Raw genomic sequence first — 24,011 nt, forward strand, 5'->3', positions numbered from 1 at the left:
TATTACTCAATCATGGGCATCGTAAAATTATCGATGACATTGTATTCCAATATTTGTTGAAATCACTCTTTTTTATCTACTAGACCAGACGTTTGCACAAAGAACACACGAGGATGGTTCATAATACGTTCACCTTTTAAAGTCATGAGTTTGTTATGTTTTAATGAGTGATTCATTGCAAGTTAATGGATATTTAAATCTCCGTTGCCGATGGTTGAATGGAATTCCGAGCGCTTATTAAAATTCACAAGAATTCCTCACGTCTAGAAGTTTGTTAGCAGGCGCATATTGGCGTTCTCATTTTGTGATCGTCTACCTTGTACCTTGGTGTAGTGTGGAAATTATTACCAGAATATGTTAATAACAAATTTTCCTTCATCCGAAGAACTTGCATTTCTAATTTGTAGAAGCGCTCCATAAAATACCACACAAACAAAATACACACAAATAAAATATCACACGATCAAACACAAAACGATGTACCTCAAATTCATCTTTCCTTCTTTCTTTCTATGATATTATTTATATTTTAATTTGATGATATTTTATTATTTTATAGAAGATATTATAATAGACGATGATAGAGAGGGCTTATAGGTACCCCTACATCTCTGTGTTTTAAATATGTGAGTAAAAATGATATTGCAAAATTTAAATAGGCGGAAGAAAAAAGATAATAATATTTGTTACATTATATCAATTTAGAGATTAACAAAATTTAATTTAAGCTCGAGAAGTATTCCCATTGTTTTTATCCATCATAGCTATCACAATAAGAAAAATAAAGTTTGTGTTAGTAGCGCACTCTTGGTGATGATGAGATGATAGATATGGACTTGCTGCATATAACGTAATTAGCTGACCCGGCAAACGTTGTTTTGCCATATAAAGTATAATTCACGCGATAGTTTTATAAGTAATAAAATATTGCCTATATTATAGCCTGTACATCATTTTGTTCTATTGTCAATAGTTTTTGCAGCGTACGCAAAAATAGGTTTTCGATTTTACACCTTGTGTTACAAAATAGCAATTTTATTACGGATCCCTAATTTTGAAAAAAAAACATAGCGTATAGCCTTCCTCGATAAATGGACTACTCAACACTGAAAGAATCATTCAAATCGGACCAGTAGTACCGGAGATTAGCGCGTTCAAACAAACAAACACTGCAGCTTTATAATATTATAGTATAGATTATTTATCACTACGGACATGATTGCATAGTTCACGGATCCTATGTAGGACCTCACAAAAAGATTCCTTAAATTAAGTAATAAAATAACAAACTACGTGCTACGCGTGTTGCGTGATATGTTGTTTAGCAGTAATTAAGTAGCTGTAGCTGGCAGTAATTAAGTACATAGCTTACTTTACAAAATTAGGATATCAGCCCCACCATCTAAATGTGTTGTGTTCCTCCACAGTGCAGTTCTCGAGGAACTTTCATCCACGTAGAAAGTTGTGGAATTGGCTTCCTCGTGCTGTGTTTCCGGGACAAAAAGAGCGTATACCTTCGTAAAAAGCGCTGAATGTCGGCGGAGTTGATTACTTAACACCAGGTGACCCGTACGCTCGTTTGAACTCTCTTCCATAAAAAAGGACGAAAAATAGCATAATCTGCATTTATGTTGAGATGTTGTTTTGATTAGCTGTAAGAAACCTTGAAGTTTTACATAAAGACATTATTATATTCAAAAAATTTCCGCGGTGATCATTTAACACCAGGTGACACGTACAATCATATGTATTCCTTTTCCATAAAAAAAACTGCATAGAAACGAATGACAATTGCAAGCAAAAATCAAACTTTGGAAAAAATCACTTCAATGCCGATCGGAATTTAACAAAACATTGATAACATTACACTCGGAAGATTTCCACCACTTATCATATTTGTTACCCGAGAAAGGTCAGTCATTAAAGTAATGTGTTTATAGTTGGTACCCCCAACGGAATTCTGATAGTGAAGACAAATAATATTGATAGTTCATGTTTAGTTTATGGTTTAGTGACGTAACGAGAGGCATCGCCAGTTTAAGTAGGAAGCTTGTTTTTATAGGAAACGAAGGAAAACACTCAATGACGCAGTTAATTCATTAATTGTAGAGATTCGTCAGAATATTGGCAAGATTGTCTCAGTATATGAAACCCATTACAATAATATAATCTGTATATATTATGACGGTAATATATATTCGTCCGAATACGTACCGACTGGAGGTGTTTATTTTTTCATCAGCAGTGACATATCACACTTTTAGAATTAACAGCAAACTACTCCACAGGAGTAGAATTGAAAGTAAGTATGTAAGAATATTTTTAATTTAATGCTTTAGATTAAATCGAAGTGAAAGCACAGAAAGACATATAAATAAGAACATATAAGTTCTCATTAAGGATTAATAATAAATAATGAAAATATTATACATTATGGCCTCGATTTTATTTTAGACTCGTACATTTTTGGGTTCGGTTTCCACAAGTGTATTCTAACCTTATAAAAATTGGTCGTTTGGGTTTGCAACTGTCCACCGTTTTGCGACGAGGAAATATTATGTAGTTTTTACAATTTCACTTATATGAAAGGTGTAGATACTATAATTTGAGTGCGTTATTTTAAATGATTTTAATTTCCCGAATTACAGCGATTACTTTGTCGATTAAATAAAATATCAATATTATATCGTAAAGTAACACTTTAGTATCAGATGTGACAATTCCGAACTTAAACTAGGATTTTTCGAATTTTATTCATTAGGTGACTATATTTTTGTTCGTTTTTTTAATTTATTCATGTTATAACTCTTACACGGTTAAACACAAAATAATTAGTCTTTTTTCGTTGTCCGTAGATAAAATAGATTTAATGACAGTTGAAAACTGAAAATATTCGACAATGATACTTTGATTTATTTGATTTCTCGTAAAATTAATTAATCTGCAACATATTGCCTCATATAATATTATAAAGTATCAACCATTACAAAGTAAATAATTAAATTAATACGTATGTATCACAACGCAAGTCTAATTCTATCTATTCTATAATATCTAATTAAAAAATTAAGAAAAAAGTGACATTTAAAATAAACACCATAATTCTGGCGTGGAGCATGAAATTTTTATTACATACATAAATAACACAAATAATTAAATATGTGGTGTGATCTCCAAAAGCTAGCCTTCAATTTTTGACTTGAACTGAACTAAATCTTTTCAAACATGTTACGACATCTAGCGTTTACAGTTTTAACCAATAATATTAAAAGAGCGCCATCTATGGTGTACTGCTAGTATGAACAAGAAAATTTACTTCATTGCCAAGTGAGCTCATAATTAGTTCTATAGTTTTACACTAGATGGCGCTGATCGTAACATCTAGCACCATCTCTGAATAGTGAATCCTCTTAAACAATTCACACAATTTCATATTTTAGGTTAAGGTAAGGTAGTGCTTTAATGATATTGTAGATGTCACTGTACTCAAAAACTATTTACTTAAATTTTAAAATCAAGTAAGTAGGTTTTTGGTAATTGGGTAGATTGTGCTTTTATAGATAAAACAGTAATTTTGTTCCATTGCACTCTTCGGCCATACTAACTGACGGTCTATTCTACCGCTCTTTTACCGCAATAAATGAAGTATTTAGAATTCAATTTACTGTGGGAAGGTATATAGGTTCAAATATGGCAATTAACTTATAGTAAAAAAGGAATTGTATTATTATTTAATTAGAATATCAGCATTTCTTTAATTGATAATTATATATTTCATCATAAAAAAAATTTAAAGATCCTGGAAAGGCCGAACTGCTTTTATTTTATTGTTTTTTTTTATGGAATAGGAGGACAATCGAGCGTACGGGTCACCTGTTGTTAAGTGATCACCGCCGCCCACAAAATCTTGCAACACCAAAGGAATCACAGGAGCGTTGCCGGCCTTTAAGGAAGGTGTACGCGCTTTTTTTGAAGGTACCCATGTCGTATCGTCCCGGAAACACCGCACAAGGAAGCTCATTCCACAGCTTTGTAGTACGTGGAAGAAAGCTCCTTGAAAACCGCACTGTGGAGGACCGCCACACATCCAGATGGTGAGGATGATATCCTAACTTGTGGCGTGTCGTGCGAAGGTGGAATTCGGCGGCAGGAATCAGGTTAAACAGCTCTTCGGAACACTCCCCGTGATAAATGCGGTAGAAGACACACAATGAAGCGACGTCTCTACGCAACGCCAAGTGATCCAGCCGTTCACAGAGCACTGGGTCCTTGATTTGATTGAATGCTAACTAACGATTAAATCTTCTAAGGACTTACCAGTGTCATTAAGTAGGCCATGGATATCAGTTGTTGATCCATCGGCCGACATTCCTGGAACAAAAATAATGACATTTCAAAATCTAGACAAATATTTTTAAATTATTTATAGCATTTGTAACAATAAAAATATCTCACATTACTAGCTGACCCAGCAAATGTATTTCTATATAAATTATTAAATATGATTCAATAATTAAAATTTTTGGGGTATAAAAAATAGATGACGACCGATTTTCAGACCTACCAAACATAATATTGTACTACAATAATTATTACATTCGATTGCCATCTTACAACATCGGATATTTGTGGATCGAATAGAATAATATTAAAATCGCGATACAAATATAGTTGATGGTCGTAGTAGGGCGAAAATTTAAAGTTGTATGTATTTTTCAATGCTGAATCATTATAAAATAAAAATAAAAAAAATTGTCAAAAAAAATATAATAAGGGGTGGGTCACCCTTATCATTTAGGGGTATGAAAAAGATGTTGGCCGATATGCATATCGGGTAGGTCTGAGAATCTGAGGTCACAAAATTTCATACAAATTTTCAGCCGTTTCGGAGGAGTTTGGTAACAAACACCGGGACACGGGAATTTCATTTATTAGATGTGAAAAGACAACTTAGGCTTACTAGTTTTTTTTTTACTTAAAATGTTTTTTGTAATTATATATTTTATAATTATGTTTTGCTGAAGATTCTCTCTCTGATATTCAATGAGGAACCAGGATTCACAGCCAAAGGTAGGGCAGAGGAGAATGCAGGTATTATTTATAGAAACATTCGGTTCAAATACTTTGTCAATTTTAATGAGGTATCTCGTACTTACTTGATACCGTATCACAAATTTGTAGGTAAGTTAGTTTTAAAATAAATGTTAATTTGGCATTTTTTTATGAAAATAAGGGACGAGACGAGCAGGACATTCAGCTGATGGTAATTGATACGCCCTACCCATTACAATGCAGTGCCGCTCAGGATTCTTGAAAAACCCAAAAATTCTGAGCAGCACTACACTTGCGCTCGTCACCTTGAGACATAAGATGTTTAGTCTCATTTGCCCAGTAATTTCACTAGTTACGGCGCCCTTCAGACCGAAACACAGTAATGCTCACACATTACTGTTTCACGGCAGAAATATGCGCCGTTGTGGTACCCATAATCTAGCCGGCTTCCTGTGCAAAGGAGCCTCCCACTGGCATTGGAACAAGTACTAAATTTAACCTGGTATTATGGATTACACTAATTTTAAATAATTTTAATGGAATATCTTAGATGTCTGATACACAATGATATCTTTAGAGGATTTATATTTATTAAAACTTCTTAAAGGCCTAGCTTTCATTTTGATTTCTAATGGCAATGGCCAGTCCATACACAAGAATACAAGAATACAATCCGGTACAAGAATATGAGCAGCAGTAATCAACACGCCCTCATACATTAATAACTCCTATTCGTTCATAAGAACCTTTCAAAGCATGAAAACGAGCAGAGAAAATAACAATGGGTCCAGAAAGCATAGAATATATAAAAGAGCGTCTTTTTTTTAATGTCAGTTATCGAGAGGTATTCGAGTCTATCCATCGGGAAACGGGTTAGTCCCCGATGTTTGATCCCTGTATATTTCTTATATGTCAGGGGGCTTACATCACACACACACACACACTTACGCCTGTTTCCCGTCGACGTAGACAGAGAAAACAGAATGCCACTTGTTTGTATCCTTACAAACCTCACGCGCTTCTTCTACATTCATTACTCTTTTTTTCAAGACGACGAATGTTCTCCAGCGACCGACTTTCCCACACACACGTTATATATTTGATTTGGTATATAAGGCAAGATCATTTTGATTTGTCATTATTTCTTCACTCATTCACTCCTCGTGTCCAAACCATTTCAGCATTCCTCTCTCAATCCTTGATGCCTACCTAAACTGAAAATCCATTAATCTGAGCACGTTATTGTAGTTTTATTCTGTACTAGCTGACCCGGCAAACGTTGTTTTGCCATATAAAGTATAATTCACGCGATAGTTTTATAAGTAATAAAATATTGCCTATATTATAGCCTGTACATCATTTTGTTCTATTGTCAATAGTTTTTGCAGCGCACGCAAAAATAGGCTTTCGACTTTACACCTTGTGTTACAAAATAGCAATTTTATTACGGATCCCTAATTTTGAAAAAAAAAACATAGCCTATAGCCTTCCTCGATAAATGGACTACCCAACACTGAAAGAATCATTCAAATTGGACCAATAGTACCAGATATTAGCGCGTTCAAACAAACAAACAAACACTGCAGCTTTATAATATTAGTATAGATTCATAAAGTTATAATGTTTACTATTTCTATTTGATTACTTAGTGGACTAGAGCCGACTTTACCCGAAGGAGTACATATTCAACCGTGACAGCTCATTGAATACCCACAAATCAGGTGCTTGACGCGCCTAAAGAAGTATTGTTAATCCAGGAGCTGTCAGTGGTCATCGATCATACTGGCGTTATCTGCACTATGATATTGTTTACTTATTAGTTACATAATGGTGTCTGCGGTCGACAGGAAGGCCGCGCCAAACCGAGCGTGACGATCTCGTGACACGATCGGCGATTGCTGTAAATAATACCCGAGATATTATGAGCCGGCCAACGGCTTGCAGATCTCAGATAGGTTTGTGTTGGTGCTGCCCACTCAAGGCTATTTACGCCGTAGATCACAACAAAGTGACTGTTTATAACATAATAGTAAAACAAATAGTTATTGTAATTAAATGGTAATTGTCCGCAATTTCTATTATGTTACAAATTAATTGACAAATACATATTATCTTAACAATTTTTTTTATTCGATCGACAAAATATCCCACAACTACCTATTGGATCAACCAACAAACCAAACTCCTTAAGTGGAGTTCAATAAGCTACATATTCTAAAGGTATCAAACAATATACCACGGCAATCTTATGACTTTAATGCCCACAGAACATGAATAAGTTGCTGTAAAAAACAAATTTGGTGACGGCTGATCAGACAAAATTAAATACCAGGAAAAGACCCGGAGAGAAACAAAGACCAATAAGAATGGAGATGCATTATCCCTCTGTACCTATATACATAATTCTTGCTGCTCAGAATTCTTGAAAAACACAATAATTCTGAGCGGCAATACAATAGCGCTCGTCACTTCGAGACATAAGATGTTAAGTCTCATTTGCCCAGTAATTTCACTAGTTACGGCACCCTTCAGACCGAAACACAGTAATGTTTACACATTACTGCTTCACGGCAGAAATTGGCAACGTTGTGGTTCCCATAATCTAGCCGGTAACCTGTGAAGCCTACCACTGGTTAACGCACATTTTGACAAATCAAAATTGGTCACTCATTTTCGGGCTGTCACGTCTATTATATTCATAATCTATGGTCTTTCAATATATTGGCATATATCCACGAAAAAAAATCGATGACATTATCTTACACTGACAATGACATTCTCTTTAGCTCGTCAAACTGCTGTATGTACATTAACTAATTCAATTTTTTAATAATCTTTAAGATAGTCATAAAGCGTCTATCGTGAGTCATGATTCATTAAATGTAATGAAATAACAAAAGATCCTTGCTATCTGACATACTTTTATTAACTTCTTCTGACCTTTAATTAACTTAAGTGTACAATAATATCTCTTTTTAATGTCTTGCTTAAAACAAAACTGGCTGCAAACATATCAATTCAAATCAAAAACAAAGTTTACTTTTAACTTTGCTTTTATTCTTATTAACATAACCACAACGGGGCAAAATGAAGGAAAGTAATTATTTATACTAATTATTATTGTGGGTTGCGATAAAAATGTTCAATTTCCTGTTTAATTAATTTCGAATGTCAATAGTTCAAGATTATTTTATAGATACTTCGGGTATTGAACTTTTTTTTTAATTCGGCGAAGACATAATATACTAACAAACGACATAACACCACGTTTTCTATAGTTTGTAAGATAAACAAGAGATGGTGCAATAACAATATGTAAATATTTTGAATAAAATTTTATGCTATACGGCCTTACAAATAAAGCTGGTATAGATATACCTGAGAATAAACTAAGAATATGCAAAATGTTGACTACGAGGGCTGCACTAAAAGTATCCGGAATGGCATATTTCCACTGTTCCTGTCATATTAAAAAAATTTTAATTGAAAACTCCGTGGTTTTAAAAATCGAATACCATTTATTTATTTAAAAAAAAAAATTCTCGGTCTTGTCACAAGACTTTTCAAACTTGTTTAGTCGTTGAGAAAATGGAATTGACTCCAGAAAATTATAGAGCGATGATTTATTATGACTTTCGAAGTGGTTTAACACAAAAACAGTGTGTTGACCGGATGATTTCTGCATTTGGTGATGAAGCCCCATCCAAAACCACAATTTATCGCTGGTTTGCTGAATTTCAACGTGGACATGTCAAGCTGTGATGATCCACGTTAAGGTCGTCCAAAAACTGCAGTCACCAAAGAAAACGTTGATGCTGTGCGTAAGCTGATTGAGGAAGATCGACATGTAACATACTGCGAAATTCAGGGAACTTTAGACATTGGCATGAGTCAAATACAAATAATCTTGCATGAACAATTAGGTGTAAAAAAGTTGTTTTCCCGATGGATACCGCATTTGTTCTGTGAAGAGCAAAAAGCGGTTCGCGTTACTTGGTGCGTCAGAACTCTCGAAAGATTCCACGCAAGATCCTCAAATGCTGCATACAACATCGTATCAGGTGATGAATCCTGGATATACGCGTACGAACCCGAAACAAAAAACCAGTCACGAGTTTGAGTGTTCGAAAATGAGTTAAAGCCAAAAAAAATTGTTCGTTCACGGAGTGTTGCAAAAAAATGGTGGCCACGTTTGTCTCCAAAACCGGCCATGTTGCGACTATTCCTCTTGAGGGACAAAGAACGGTTAATGCAGAATGGTATGCTAGAATTTGTTTGCCACAGGTCGTTTCTGAACTCCGTAAAGAGAACTGCAACTGCAGCATCATCCTCCATCACGACAATACGAGTTTTCACACCGCGCACAGAATAAAATAATTTTTAGAGCAAGAAAACATAGAATTATTAGATCATCTGCCGTACAGCCCCAAGCTAAGCCCTTATGATTTCTATACTTTCCATAAAATAAAGAATAAATTGCGTGGTCAGAGATTTTCATCACCTGAAGAAGCTGTGGACGCCTACAAAACGGCCATTTTGGAGACCCCAACTTCCGAATGGAATGGTTGCTTCAATGATTGGTTCCATAGTATGGAAAAATGTGTAAAATTTCGCGGAGAATACTTCGAAAAGCAATAAATACATTTTTAAATAGTAATGTTGTGTCACTTCCTTTAATTCCCGATACTTTTAGTGCAGCCCTCGTATATCGCTGACAACACTGTCAATACAATGATAATTCTGAAGTTTTGCGAATATCAAGCAGCCTTGCAAATAAACGCGGGAACCGTTATACGTCCGTATAAACCAATAATAAGCAAAATGTCTAAATTGTAAGCAGTGTATTAAGTTTATACCAAGTTTATTTGTAAGGCCAATATACTTTAAATATACTAGTATATAGACGACCGCACCGTTCGATAATGCGTAACCAATTTTGGTCTGTCAATGTGTGCGTTTTTTTATGAAAATCAGAGATGAGATGAGCAGGACGTTCAGCTGATGGTAATTGATACGCCCTGCGCATTACAATGCAGTGCCGCTCAGGATTATTGAAAAACCCAAAAATTCTGAGCGGTACCACAATTGCGCTCGTCACCTTGAGACATAAGATATTAAGTCTCTTTTGCCCAGTAATTTCATTAGCTACGGCGCCCTTCAAACTGACACAAAATAATGGTTACACATTACTGCTTCATGGCAGAAATAGGCGCCGTTGTGGTACCCATAATCTATACGGCATCCTGAGCAAAGGAGCCTCGTCCATCAAAAAAAAAAAAAAAGTATTTGGGTGTTATTTCTCCTATTTTTCAATAAATATTAACATGTGTTCCTAGTAATTTATTAATGTAATGCTATTCCATTGACAAGTTTAACGTTTTTCTTCAATATTTGATTATATACCCATTGAATTAAATTATTATTGTTTGCTTAAAGCACGTGGGCGGGCAGCTAAGTTCAAGGTTCAATAGCTTAGTAATAACATGATAAGTTATAACTTATAATGTCTAATAGACATTGATAAATTATTAATTGCTTTTAGTTGATGATTTTGCTTATTAGATTATATTGTTAATGTTATGAATATATATTATTGGGTGATTTTTTTAAACTTCAAACAGTCTTTACTGAAGTAGGTAAATTAATATTAATCACAATATTAATATGCACGCTGTATTATAGTAATATCAATGTAAGTTAATAATTAACACGAAATAGCAGTTTCTGTAATTAAGCCACAAAATTTAACATCAGCAACTGGTTTAATTAGGTAACAAGGAATATCGTTATGTATAAGTACCTACTGCCTACTGTATAGCTACTTCCTACTTTGAACAGTGATTCTTGAATTTTAGTATTAGAACCATTGACTAGAGCCTGTACAGCAGCTATTAAAATACAACGTTATCTCTGGTCTGGCGCACCCCAGTATCAGCTCGAACCATTTGATCGCATTTGCAGTGCAGAGCAGCTGGAATTGTCGGGGACCCACTGCTCTGTGAATAGCGATAACACTTGGCGTTGCGTAGAGACGTCGCCTCATTGTGTGTCTTCTACCGCATTTATAACGGGGAGTGTTCTGAAGATCTGTTTCAGCTGATTCATACCAAATTCCACCTTCACACCACACGCCGCTAATTAGAAAATCATCCTCACCATCTGGATGTGTGGTGGTGCTTCACAGTATGGTTTTCAAGAACTCTCTTCCACGTACTACAAAACTGTGGGATGAGCTTCCTTGTGCGGTGTTTCGGAGACAATAATACCACATCTTCCTTCAATATAAGCGTGAGCCTTAAAGGCCGTCAAAGATCCTGTGATTTCTCTGGTCACTATACACCAGGTGACCCGTACGCTCGTTTGTTCTCCTCTTCCATAAAAAAAAACCTTGCGAAGAGAGGTGGGTTTTCTTTGCATCTTCCATCTCATCACTGGAGTACTCAGAAATGCGAAATTTCACTCGCATCATGTTGACGTCTAGTATTCTACAACCGCGCGTTTTCTTGCCTCGAACAGCCACTATATGGAATTAATTCAAGCTTAGAACATACTCCCAACTAAAAGGCCAGCAAGGCATTTCTTGTCCCCTAGTATTAAGGATGTCCACGGGCAGTTCCGTCACCACTTGCCATCACTTGAGCATCTTACCCGATTGTCCTCTCTTACAAGTAAAAGATTATTTAGTTTCGGAAGTGTTACTGAGGTCGTTGAGCGCACTTAGTATTCCGGTAGTCAAGTGTCAGCTGACCTACCAAATAGAGTTAGTGTCAACAATACCAGTTACCTTGTGCGGAACAAGTACCATTGTATCGCATCTTAGCGAATATTAACTGCACGATTCTGTATAATCTGTTACTAAATCAATACATGATTCTTCACTGAGCATATTGTTATTAATGAGTTCACTGTTACTTCTACACATATATTACACAGTATCTTAGAAATACAGTGAATCTTCAGAATTCGTTTCTTTATAGAATTATTCTGGATTATTCCACCATTGTTTTTTTAGTTTCACTGTGACAGTACTGTAACGGGATAATTAATGAAATACTTTATTCGTTGAATAACGTGTATTGCGTATAGTAGTGGTCATTTTAAGAGAGAACAATAAAAATCATGATCGCAAATTCCAGATTATATATGTTTTTATATTATGTATCGTAATAGCGTTATGTCTTTGTTATTTTACAAAAACATTTAAAAAAGCAGAAAGTGTAAATCTCCAACGACGGTTCTGAACCTTTGTTTTAGACTTCGACTCACACTTCACTGCTGTTATAGGTCCTCATAACTTACTAAATAATATATAAAAAAAAAGAAAATAATTTATTTCAATAGAAAATCAAACCAAATATGAGAAAATATTATTTTATGTTAAAAATTCATGTAACAAAAAAAATTGGCATTTTTGTGGGCTAGACGTCACCCTCAGTTATGTAACGCTGGTTTAGGTTTGAAAGGTAGAAGTTTTAACTTTTTTTGTAAATATTCATTTTATTCCGATGTAAAAAGTTCAGTGAGAATTGCTAAGAAATTACAAATCGCTTGTACCTACTTTAAAAACAGTGCATAAAGTACCACTTTTAATTACAATACACTTGTAATTAAAATACACTTATGATTACAATACACTTATATTAATATTACACTCATTATTACATTACACTTATAATTCAAAATTCCTTCCCTTAATAACGTACCTATATGCGACGATATTTTATGATTATAATGATGGCTCAGGTTCGCTCAAGGCCATTGTTATAAAAATGTCGTATTGTCGTCTGTCATGTTTTTAATAGCAAAAAGTAGCGAGCCCATAGTGACGATACACGCCGCCTAATGCACTAGAATGGAATAAAATAAATCAGGATTATTTAAAAGCCTGAAATTCTAATTGTTTTTCAGTATTTTTATAATTTTTAATAATTTTAGCAATCAAACTGCAAGTATCAATTTTACAAATTGAACATGGACAGCTATTTCTAGACAGTCATTTAGAAAGACTATTTGGAAGAAGATAGTAAAGAAATGTTCACATGGTTTTGATCTTAATAGTAATTTTTATTATTAAAACTAATAACTTAAAACTGTAAATAATTCTAGTAGGCTTCATAAGAAACATAATAGCTTTAAGGGTAAATGTATACACTTTTATAATAAAGTCCCAGCTCTGTTCAGGCAATATCTAAAAATAAATTTAAATGTTTTATAAAAAAATGGCTCTATCGTAAATCCTATTACTCCACAGCTGAATATCTAAGTGATCGGACATCCTGGGACTAGATTATGATTATTTTATAGCGATAGAAATGACTGTACAATATTGCATATTTTTATTGAAAAGAGCGCAAAAAAAAAATAAAGCTGGGAGTTTCTTGCGCCGCTTCTCCTTTCTCAGACCGCCATTTGTTTCCGAAGTAGTATCTAGTATATTAGAAATGACATAAAAAATAATTCTAAAGGAATAAATTTTGAGAAATTAAATGCCTCTTATGCCTTTATAGCTAACTAGCTAACCCGGCAAATGTTGTATACATATATCTTAAGTAATAATTATTTGTATTGAGAATATATAGGTATTTCTTTGTCAAAAAAAATAATAGGTTCCAGATGAGTAATCAACAACATATCATATACTAAAACCTTCTCCAAAACACACTGCATCCAAAGACTTCAATTCATACTACTAGGCAAAAAGTTTTAATAACAATTGTGTCGCTATTTTGGATCTCGAGGGGAGCAGGCATGGTGAACATGTAATCATAATAATATTGTTTTATTGGTCACTTTAATCAAATTAGGTGTTTATTGAAAACAACGTTCTCAGCTCACAAATCAGTGAACTGATCTCGCAGTGGGCAATTATTTGAGGCCACAGAGCTTGTCTAGTAGTATATATATGGGCGCAAATTGCCACCTACCGTCAATAGTTGGCAACTATTGATATTTATGTTTTAGTTTATCATTAAAATGAATATTTAGCTGTATTTAGGAATTATTTAACAGTAACTAATTTTATTTGATTGTTTTAAAAGGAGTTGTATCTACTTTTATCTATTGTAAGGTAGCTATAAAAGCGGTTGTTTTATGTAAAGACTGTTCAGTTCAAGTTGAGTTCTATACTAGCAATTTTGAGTGAATAAGCTGAGAAATTCTTAGTGTGTTACATCAACGTGATGGACCCTGATTGAGAAAACCCTGGCTTAACGCCGACATATACATAGAAGTCTTTGGCTGCATCTTATGGTATAAGTATTATTCTGATCGGTTCAGTAGTTTTCGCAGTATAACCAAAGGATTAAAACGGCTCTCCATTGTATTATTTAAGATGGTTTATCTGAAAAATATTATAATTTTCTATAAAAATATTCAATTTTCAATGAAAATATTAATAAACATGTTATTTCTCAGAAGCTTTCCGCCCACATTTGTTCATATTTTATGACGCAGTTGTCATATCAATACGAAACTTTACGAGAAGGTGTATAAAATTTATTTTAATATATTTTGAATAACATTGTCAAAACTCAGACAACTAATTAAGCAATGGGGAAAAAATAGCATTAAATTAAAGCTTTTTTCAACCGACTTCGAAAAACGTGGAGGTAAGATAATTCGACTGAATTTTTTTATTTTATTACTTCGCTGTATGAAGCGATTTGAATTTTTTCCAAGTTTGGTTGGTCGTATTGTAAAAAATATATGCATTGGAATGAGCAGGTCGTATCACTTTCCAACAGATAAGTCGGTTACCAATCTCTGCACTTTGGACTTCGAGTGACGTTGCTATATAGCGTTCTGATTTGTCGAAAGAAAGAAGCAACATATTTTTATTCCATCAACTTTTCTTAGCTCGAACAATTATGCCTCAGACTTTTGAAAAACGGACCCAAAAAAATTTGCGAACTGTTTTTCTTATAAAATTTCGTTATAATTTATTTATATATTTATTTTATTTATTAAAATGCCTAGGGGCAATCGTAGTAACCTTCTACCATACAAACGTTTTTAACAATTATTTCGAATTTCGAAAGACATTTGCTTTGTTCATTTTCCGTGATCTTGTTGAAAAGAAAAAGCCCAACAAAAGACTTGCCAACTCGACTTATTCGAGTGGTACCTATAATAAGTTAATTTTAACATAATAATTATCATTGGTTCTAGAACATATTATTTAAATGACTGTGTATACAATAAGTATTATGTATGTATACATTACATAAAGACAAACATTACACAAGAATATATTAAGAGGCAACAGTTAATTAATGTTCATTAAATATTTCTCTTAATGTTTCTTTAGGACTATTAATAACGGCTGCATTGCCCTACAGAACCACATACTATCTTCTTGTATTCCATCAATATAAAATATATTTCACTTGATAATCTAGCATGAAGTCAGTCACAATCGAGTCACTGTACTGGCAGTCACTGTTCGACCTCTACGTGCACCGGCTCATTCACCCGAAAGTGAATAAAATATAAAAAAATACAAAATATTAAATATATAAAGTCCAATTAAATACATAATGTCCACGGCTCATTTTTATAAGCATAAACTATTTTATTTATTTATTAAAAACCAGCACTGAAATTGATATTTAAATGGCTCGATTTAATCCTATATTGCAATACTTGTGTGTGTATTTTACCAGTGGCAGGCTCTTTCAACAGGATGCCGGCTAGATTATGGGTACCACAACTATGCCTATTTCTGCCGTGAAGCAATAATATGTAAGATTTATTGTGTTTCGGTCTGAAGGGCCGTAGCTAGTGAAATTAGACTTAACAACTTATGTCTCTAGGTGACGAGCGTAATCGTAGTGCCGCTCCGATTTTTTTGGATTTTCCAAAAATCCTGAGCAGCACTGCATTGTAGAGGGCAGGGCGTATCAATTACCATCAGCTGAAAGTCTTGCTCGTCTCGTCCCTTACTGTCGTAAAAAAATTGTTTTAATATCCTGTTGATGTTGGTTACTGTACAAGGACAAAGTAATGTCATTGGTCCTTAATACGTGTGCAAATAATCGAGTTAATCGGACATTTTAAAGTGGGTGAAAAAGTTTATTGGTTCTGTTACGTGCATATATTATATTTAATTATTCTGGTAAGCCTGATGAAAGTAATGGAAATATTGTTTTGCCATTGGTATTTGATACGTGTGCAGCTTTTCAAGTAATCTTCCGATAAGTATTCTGCTACGTATATGAATATATATAGACGGACACAAATATATACTGCTTAGTATTAAATATTGAATACAGCTCGAAAAGATGCGTTACGTTAAGCGCTTACACTTAGCTTTTCTTGTAACTAATTGTAGTAGGCTTCATAAGATACATAATAGCTTTAAGGGTAAATGTATACACTTTTATAATAAAGTCCAGCCACTGTTCAGGCAAAATCTATAAATCAATTAAAATGTTTTATTAAAAAAATGGCTCTGTCGTAAATCCTATTACTCCACAGCTGAATATCTAAATGATCGGACAGCCTGGGACTAGATTGTGATTATTTTATAGCGATATAAATAACCGTACAATATTGTATATTTTTATTGAAAAGAGCACAAAAAAATAATTCTGGGAGAGTTTGTTGCGCAGCTTCTTCTCTCTCAGAGCGCCATTTGTTTCCGAAGCGGTAGTAGTATCTAGTATATTAGAAATGACATCAAAAAGAATTCTAAAGGAATCAATTTTGAGAAAATAAATGCCTTTTATGCCTTTTACATGCAAGTACTGAATCTTTTTTAACATACGTTGCTAAAAGCTAATGTGTTTATGCATAGTATATATATATTTCCTTACTGTTTACCTTACTTACTTATATATATTTTGGTACAAGGCTTTAGCGCCTTTCAAAATCACTGAAAACTCTCCAACTGACTAAAGTTACTTTAAAAAAGATTAGTTCAATGCATACCTTATGTTCGTTTGTTCAAAACGCAAATAATGTAAAATATTTTAGCGATAGTTTTAGAAATTTTAGACAACTTTGTTCATATTTCAGATTGTTTTTAATAATTTTTAATCTAAGTATAAAAAAATCTAATAAAAACAAAATATGCATAGCGCCTTAGTTATGTAACGTCAACAATAGTTATATTAAAAGTGCTATTCATAACTAAATATTTTCAAATATCTCGACATAGATAATTTCTTCTGTACTAATCCTCATCAAAATTTTATAATATCCACTCCTATAATATCTGCTTTACCGATCGTTTTGAAATTTAACACAACATTATATTCATATAGGATCACGTCTTTACTAATCTATAAATAGAAAAGGCACAGTGAAACATACGAAGTATAAAAAACTCCACGACCATAAAACAAAAACAAACAAGAGTCTCGGATATTAAAAAGTGGCAGAACCTTTTATTATAAGTAACCAGTTCTTTTTAATACAGCGAGTGCATCTGTGGGATAATTACTTGCAATTGGGTTTTTCCTAGCATTGGCTTCATTTGTAATGCCTAAATGGAAAACTTTATTCACGTGTACCAACGCATGTTACAACGTTACATAAAGCATATTATTTATAATAATTATTATAGTTGTCTTTTTTCTGTACTTGTGAAATTATCTTACTGTTTGTTTACACCCAATTATCCTAGAAGCAACACTTTGCAGCTGTGATCTGTAGTACCTACAAGGAAACTCATGTTTGTTTTTAAATGTTGAGGTATTTCATTAGATGCTAATACTAAGAATTGTATACTTTAACCCAATCTAACTTATCATATTGTACTCTTGCATGGAGTACTCAAGATTAATTATTAAATAGGTAGCCAACGTTGTAAACAACATTAATACTTATTCTAAAGAACACTCTTAAGTATCTATGATAGAAATTGTATACCTAACTTACATATAAACAGATATATAGATACAGATATTGTCCTAAAAGCTTAAAAGATTGCCTCAGGTTGACCTCTATACTCCTTAGGAAGTATACTAAGAAAATCTTTCTACTATTTTACATAAACACTGTCAAATAACTTCTTCTGTCAGCAAATTGAGATATTATGTTCTCATTCTAAAAATCCTCTGAAGTATTTAGACAGAACACATTATTTTTTGTTTTATATAAATCATAAGCAATCGAAACAAAATCATTTACTCCACCTTAAATCTGTACTCAATCAAGTGTTTAAAAATTCCACAGTTTTACTAATCAATAGTTCAATATATTTATCATTAAACAGTCGTTAACTAAAACGAAAGCAACTTACCCTAATTAATTCACCAGGAATTTTTAAAGTTTTATCGTTACTAATTAATATAATCATTTAACGCGTTGATACATTAATTATAAATTAATGATAGATTAGTTAAAAAAGTCTTAATTTCTGAGTGCTATACATAGTATGATTTCCGTAAAAAATCCGGTTTAACATGTCGTTATTAGCTCAATATTACAAAGATTTTTCGCATGTTGCAATTACTCTTTGTGACCTCATCGTAACTAAACACCATTTAAGTTATGCTCAATATTATATAATTTGTGTAAACATTAACGCATGCATTTGACGCTTTTGTATGCAATGTGTAAACAATTATTGTTTACTAGCTTACGATTAATTACGAAAACAGGATATCTAATGAGCTGTAAGTAGGTTTATCCATTGACGACGTTTGAGACAGGAAGGATATTGGTTAGTGTCGACTACGTCATACATTTCGAAATGGCTTTCAATAATTGTAATGACTATTTAAAATATGAGTTAGAAATTATTGAAAAATTAAGATTTTGTGTTTCAGTTCCAGCTTATTATTTCGTTTAATTTACTTCATAGGTAAATAGATTAAAGTTGAATTGAATATTTTTTTATACTTAAAATTTAATTCGCTCAGAGTAATAGTTTTTTTTATGATAATAAGGGACGAGACGACCAGGACGTTCAGCTGATGGGCGTATCACGCCCTGGCCATCACAATCCAGTGTCGCTCAGGATTCTCGAAAAATCCACAAATTCTGAGCGGCGCTACAATTGCGCTCGTCACCTTGAGACATAAGGCGTAAAGTCTCAATTGCCCAGTAATTTCACTAGCTACAGCGCCCTTCAGACCGAAACACAATAATGTTTACACATTACTGCTTCAAGGAAGAAATAGGCGCCGTTGTGGTAGCCATAATCTAGCCGGCATCCTGTGCAAAAGAGCCTCCCACTGGTAGATAGTATCTGCCCATCGGAATTACTTAATTAATTAATCCCTAGTGTTTCGAGCTTGATGTTCGAAAGTTCATTAAATAATTTCTAATGGGTATGATTTCCTTTTCTCAAATACCTGGACCATGAAGTTTGTAGGCTTGTCATACCTAATATTATGTTAACGTCTAACTCCGACATCTGTAATGATGGATATTTTCAAATAGTTTCAGTGCAGGAGATGATCCGTAGCACATAAACACAAAGAGAAATTGAGTAGCAAAAACTCATGCGTCAAGGACACGTGTGGTTTCTATCCTTTATATTAAAATATTTTAATTTCAGATTTATTTGTTGAAATCTGTAACTACCGGGTACCCATACAGAAAAGTAATGGTTCTGGAATAACTTGAAATGCGAAACTGAAGTAGCAGTGGGCAGGGCACATAGTTCGACGGACAGATGGCCGTTGCGGCAGTAAAGTCCTCGAATGGCGACCACGTACCGGAAGACGCAGTGTTGGGGGACCCCCCACAAGAAGGAGCGACGATCTGGTCAAGATCGCCGGTATATATTGGATGAGCGCAGCGCAGGACGGATCGTAGTGGAAATCTTCGCCAGCAGTGAACGTCTTCCGGCTGATGATGATGATTTCATGAAATAGTCTTTTGGCAAACGAATCATTTCAAAAGTCATAGTATATTATGGATGTTTGCTTCCGAGTCATGGATGTTTATATGTATTTATGTATGTTTAAGTAAGTATATCATTTATTATTCAAATAAAACAAATCTAATAACTATATTTACAATAATTTAGTAAGTATATTGTATTAAATATATCGTTGTCTTGTAACCCATACCACAGGCTATATATGCCTAATTTGGGGCAAGATAATTTGTCTAAAAAGTGTGTCAATATTATTATATTGGTAACTATAACTAATATTTTTTTAATAATAATAATAAAATCCTAAAATAAAACATTGCAACACAAGTATTTTTTACAATTCCTACGACAACAGGGTTCTTCCAGGTCGAAGCAAACGACGAAGAAGACACAAGGCATAAAGAGATCTATAGAGCGACTTTGCTCTGACTTTCCGCGACGACTTATAAAACGCGAAATTGACTTTTGCCAATGCAGCCCAATGGCTGTCTTAGTTTGAGCTTAGCATTAATTCAGCTGTCAAAATGATTATAAAAACGAAGTCAAAGTTATGCTAAGCTTACACCCAGCTAAGTTATAAGTAAGTAATGTCTAAGTACGCTTTATAGATCTCAGTCTTAGCCGTGTAGTAGGCATATAAAGTATATGGTATAATATTTGTCTCTTCCTTGTCCCGTCATACACCTACTTTGTCAGTGCTTTTAATATCTACGGCTACAGATTAATGATTGACTTATTGTTTTAAACGATATTTCCTTTAATTAATTTATGGTTGCACGTGATTGAAACATTAAAGGTACTGCATTATACCAAAAAAAAACACCAGTACAAAGTCATTATAATGAATGATGCCGATTTCTCGGTGCAGCATCATTGTTATGTACTATGACGTCAAGTATGATGAAACTATAATTAAGCCGCGAATCAATCTGAACAAATAATAATGTAGTCATCGTGACAAGTGAGTCCTTTGGTTTTGAATTTCATTTTTCGAGTCACGTAATGAAAGGTTGCTTCACTCTCCAACTACAGACTCTGTACCTATACCTAGTGGGCTGTCGGGCCCACTCATCCGTGACCAATTTTTATTTGTCAATGTTTGAGTTTGCTAGTTCAATATTCATAATACTAAGGAGCTAATTCCAAGCTTGGCTGACTGTTTCTGTGACTTTTCAAGCAAAATCGGTTACTTAACTTACTTAATTGTCACTTAAAGGGCAACTTACCGACATAGCCCCGATGGTTGCAAAACTGAAGTAAAGTGGGCAGGGCACAAAGCTCCACAGACAGATGGCCGTTGGGGCAGTAAAGTCCTCTAATGGCCAACACGTACCGGAAGTGTTGATAATAGTGTTGGTAAGCTCCTAAGTTTTACAAATATTTTGAAATGCCCAAAATAATGTGCATGTTTACATTTTACTCGTTACGTTTTAATAACGTTTTAGGTAAAAAACCTGATGTTACATACTGCATACACCCTGTTCATTACGCAGTTTAGCTCAAAATTCTTGATAAACCTTTAAACTCAGAGCGGCTCGCAATAGCGCTCGTCACTTTGACACATAAGTCTAGCTATCAGGCCATCAAACTAAACAATATAATGATTTTACATTAATGCTTTACCTACGGCAGAAAAGGCACGCACATAATACATCCTGTATTGAAAAAAAAAAGAAAAAAAAATAGATTGAAAGAACTTTAAAACATCACAATTTTTTTAGATTTGCAAAATCGACATCTCAAGTCAATTTCCTAATATGCAAATATTGGGGTTGAGCAGGTTATCAACTGTAATATAGATCTTGTAGATGAAGCCACAACCTGAGACTTGAACAAAGCATACAAGATCTTATCAACGATATGTCACTCAAACGGCTGGATCAGTTGGTAAGAGCGCGGGTTCGAGTCCCGTCTCGTACATAAAATTTTGTTTTCAAATTTTATTTGTGTAATATATTATGTACCCTTCATACGTAAATTTATTTTCCTATTCTCAAAAAAAAATCCGGCATCATATACAGAGAAGCCTTTAATTGGTGCGAAAGCAGAAAAAGTAAGTAAACTTGTGAAAAATATTTACTTTACAAAATTTATTGAAGTAGGCGTTACTTCTATAACTATACAAATGATTTGAGTTTTCTTTTGTGTTAATTCCGCCAATATTTGTCTTTAAGCAATTCGACACGTGTTTCGCCTCTAAACGAGGCATCCTCAGGACGTGTTGACTCGCCAAAATCTGGCACGAGTCTCGTGCGAAAACTCAAATCGTTTGGCTAATATTTAATTTGTTACTTGTACATGATCAATCTTTCAATGAAGTGCATACACTTTCATGTGACCTTGCATCGAACATCAGTAATTACAACTAAATAACTGATACGGGTGCAAGATAAGAGCAATGGCGTTTAATCTCTACGGTATAATATTTATTGTACTAGTGCTCGAAAGGATTATACTTAACGTTTACAAGTGGTAAGAACATCATAATCTGGTTCGTTTATTGATGCGACAAGTGTTTGATATTTAAGTATTGTTAAATACTTAATACTTAACTAAGGACGTGTTAATTATTGTTTCAGGGTTGTCAAACTTAGCGATTGATCGTTTATTAGATCTTTAACATTTTTGTTTAGATATTTGTAATTTTAATTGTGCACATTTTAAAAAATCAGTTGAAATAAAAATATTTGAGAAACTTTTGAGTATTTTGATTGTATTTAATATATATCTAAAATGATAAATCTGTAAGTATCAATATTTTAATTAAATCAATCTAAAAATAGTGGAAATGAGGTTATAAATACATTTTCTCATTATACATAGTTCAACTTATTCAACTGAAGTGTTTTAAAAAACCAAAATGCATAACTTTGATTTACATGAGTGTCGTTTTTGAACCTATATGAATAACTTTCGATTATAAATTTTTATAATATCAACTGAACAGTATTAATTAAGTAGCATTTCTGCCGATACAGTATTTGATTATTTATAAGATAAAAGGCATGGAATCATTTTAGAATTCTGTTTGTAATAACAATCAAAAGAAATAAAAGCAAGCTGAATTTGTTGGCGATACTATCTCTAGATTCTAGATCTATCTAGATTTTGTTACACTAGAGTGTACTTATTATTCTTTCTAATTGAACAATCAAAATAAATAATCAGATTATATATATTAAATGTAAATATACTAAATGTAATCTATTTAAAGTAGAGGTAGGTAATTAGTAAATTGATTTTGTGCAACATGTAGAGGAATAAAGTACCTATATAAAATAATATATCAACATATAATAGTATAGAAATTTTATTCCTTTACTCTCAAAACATTCATTCGCTTTCCTTTGAAAACATCAAAACAAAATTCATATTGCGACGAAAACATGCACTTAGGCATGAGATTTCCCCATATTACACATATAAGTGCAGAAATGAGTGAAGGGTTGTTTACCCTTAAAACTAGGGGAGCGACAATGGAAATTATTGTCGTCTGGGCTCCGCAATTTTCATAGCGTTGTTCACTAGTAGTGGCAGCAAAAAAGGGTATTTATTTACAAATAATATTTTATTTTGTTGTATAGCTCTGGCTTGTAGTATTACAACACCGGCACAAATCATCGATTTAGAGTATACTAGCGTATAGACCTCATGACAGCCCGATAATAAGTGACAATTTATATTTGTCAATATATGCGTAAGCTAGTGGTTTAATATTCAATATAGTAAGGAGCTAATGCCGAGCGAGGCTGACTGTTTACGACTTGTCAATCCAAATCGGTTACAGTAGTAATAGATCCGCTTTTAGATCTTATTGGGAGAGTTTCTTGCGCCACTTCTTCTCTCTCAGAGCGCCATTTGTTTCTGAAGCGGTAGGAGTGTCTAGTATATTAGAAATGATATCAAAAAGAATTCTAAAGGAATCAATTTTGAGAAACAAATGCTTTTTATGTGTTTTATTGTATCTCTGTTAGAGATGTTCATCCCTCTCGCACGCCTTTCTTGTCTCTATAATAGTATACTGTAACTCTAAGGTACGAACATCAACGATGTAATCAAGAATCTCCTAATATTACTACCAGTGTGAGGCTTCTTTGCACAGGATGCCGGCTAGATTATGGATACCACA

The 24,011-nt window shown here is 33.6% G+C and overlaps 1 protein-coding gene across 3 annotated transcripts in view; it reads right to left on the minus strand.

Moving 5' to 3' along the window:
• The window catches only part of LOC126967243 (uncharacterized), a 255,670-nt gene that overhangs the window by 98,603 nt on the left and 133,056 nt on the right, over window positions 1–24,011 (minus strand). For all 3 annotated transcript variants that reach the window (XM_050811733.1, XM_050811736.1, XM_050811734.1), the window contains one exon: window positions 4,318–4,371. In XM_050811733.1, the coding sequence (XP_050667690.1) occupies window positions 4,318–4,371 (54 nt within the window). The remainder of the gene's footprint in view (window positions 1–4,317; window positions 4,372–24,011) is intronic.

Source organism: Leptidea sinapis, chromosome 12 (genome assembly GCF_905404315.1).
Source record: "Leptidea sinapis chromosome 12, ilLepSina1.1, whole genome shotgun sequence".
NCBI lineage: Eukaryota > Metazoa > Arthropoda > Insecta > Lepidoptera > Pieridae > Leptidea > Leptidea sinapis.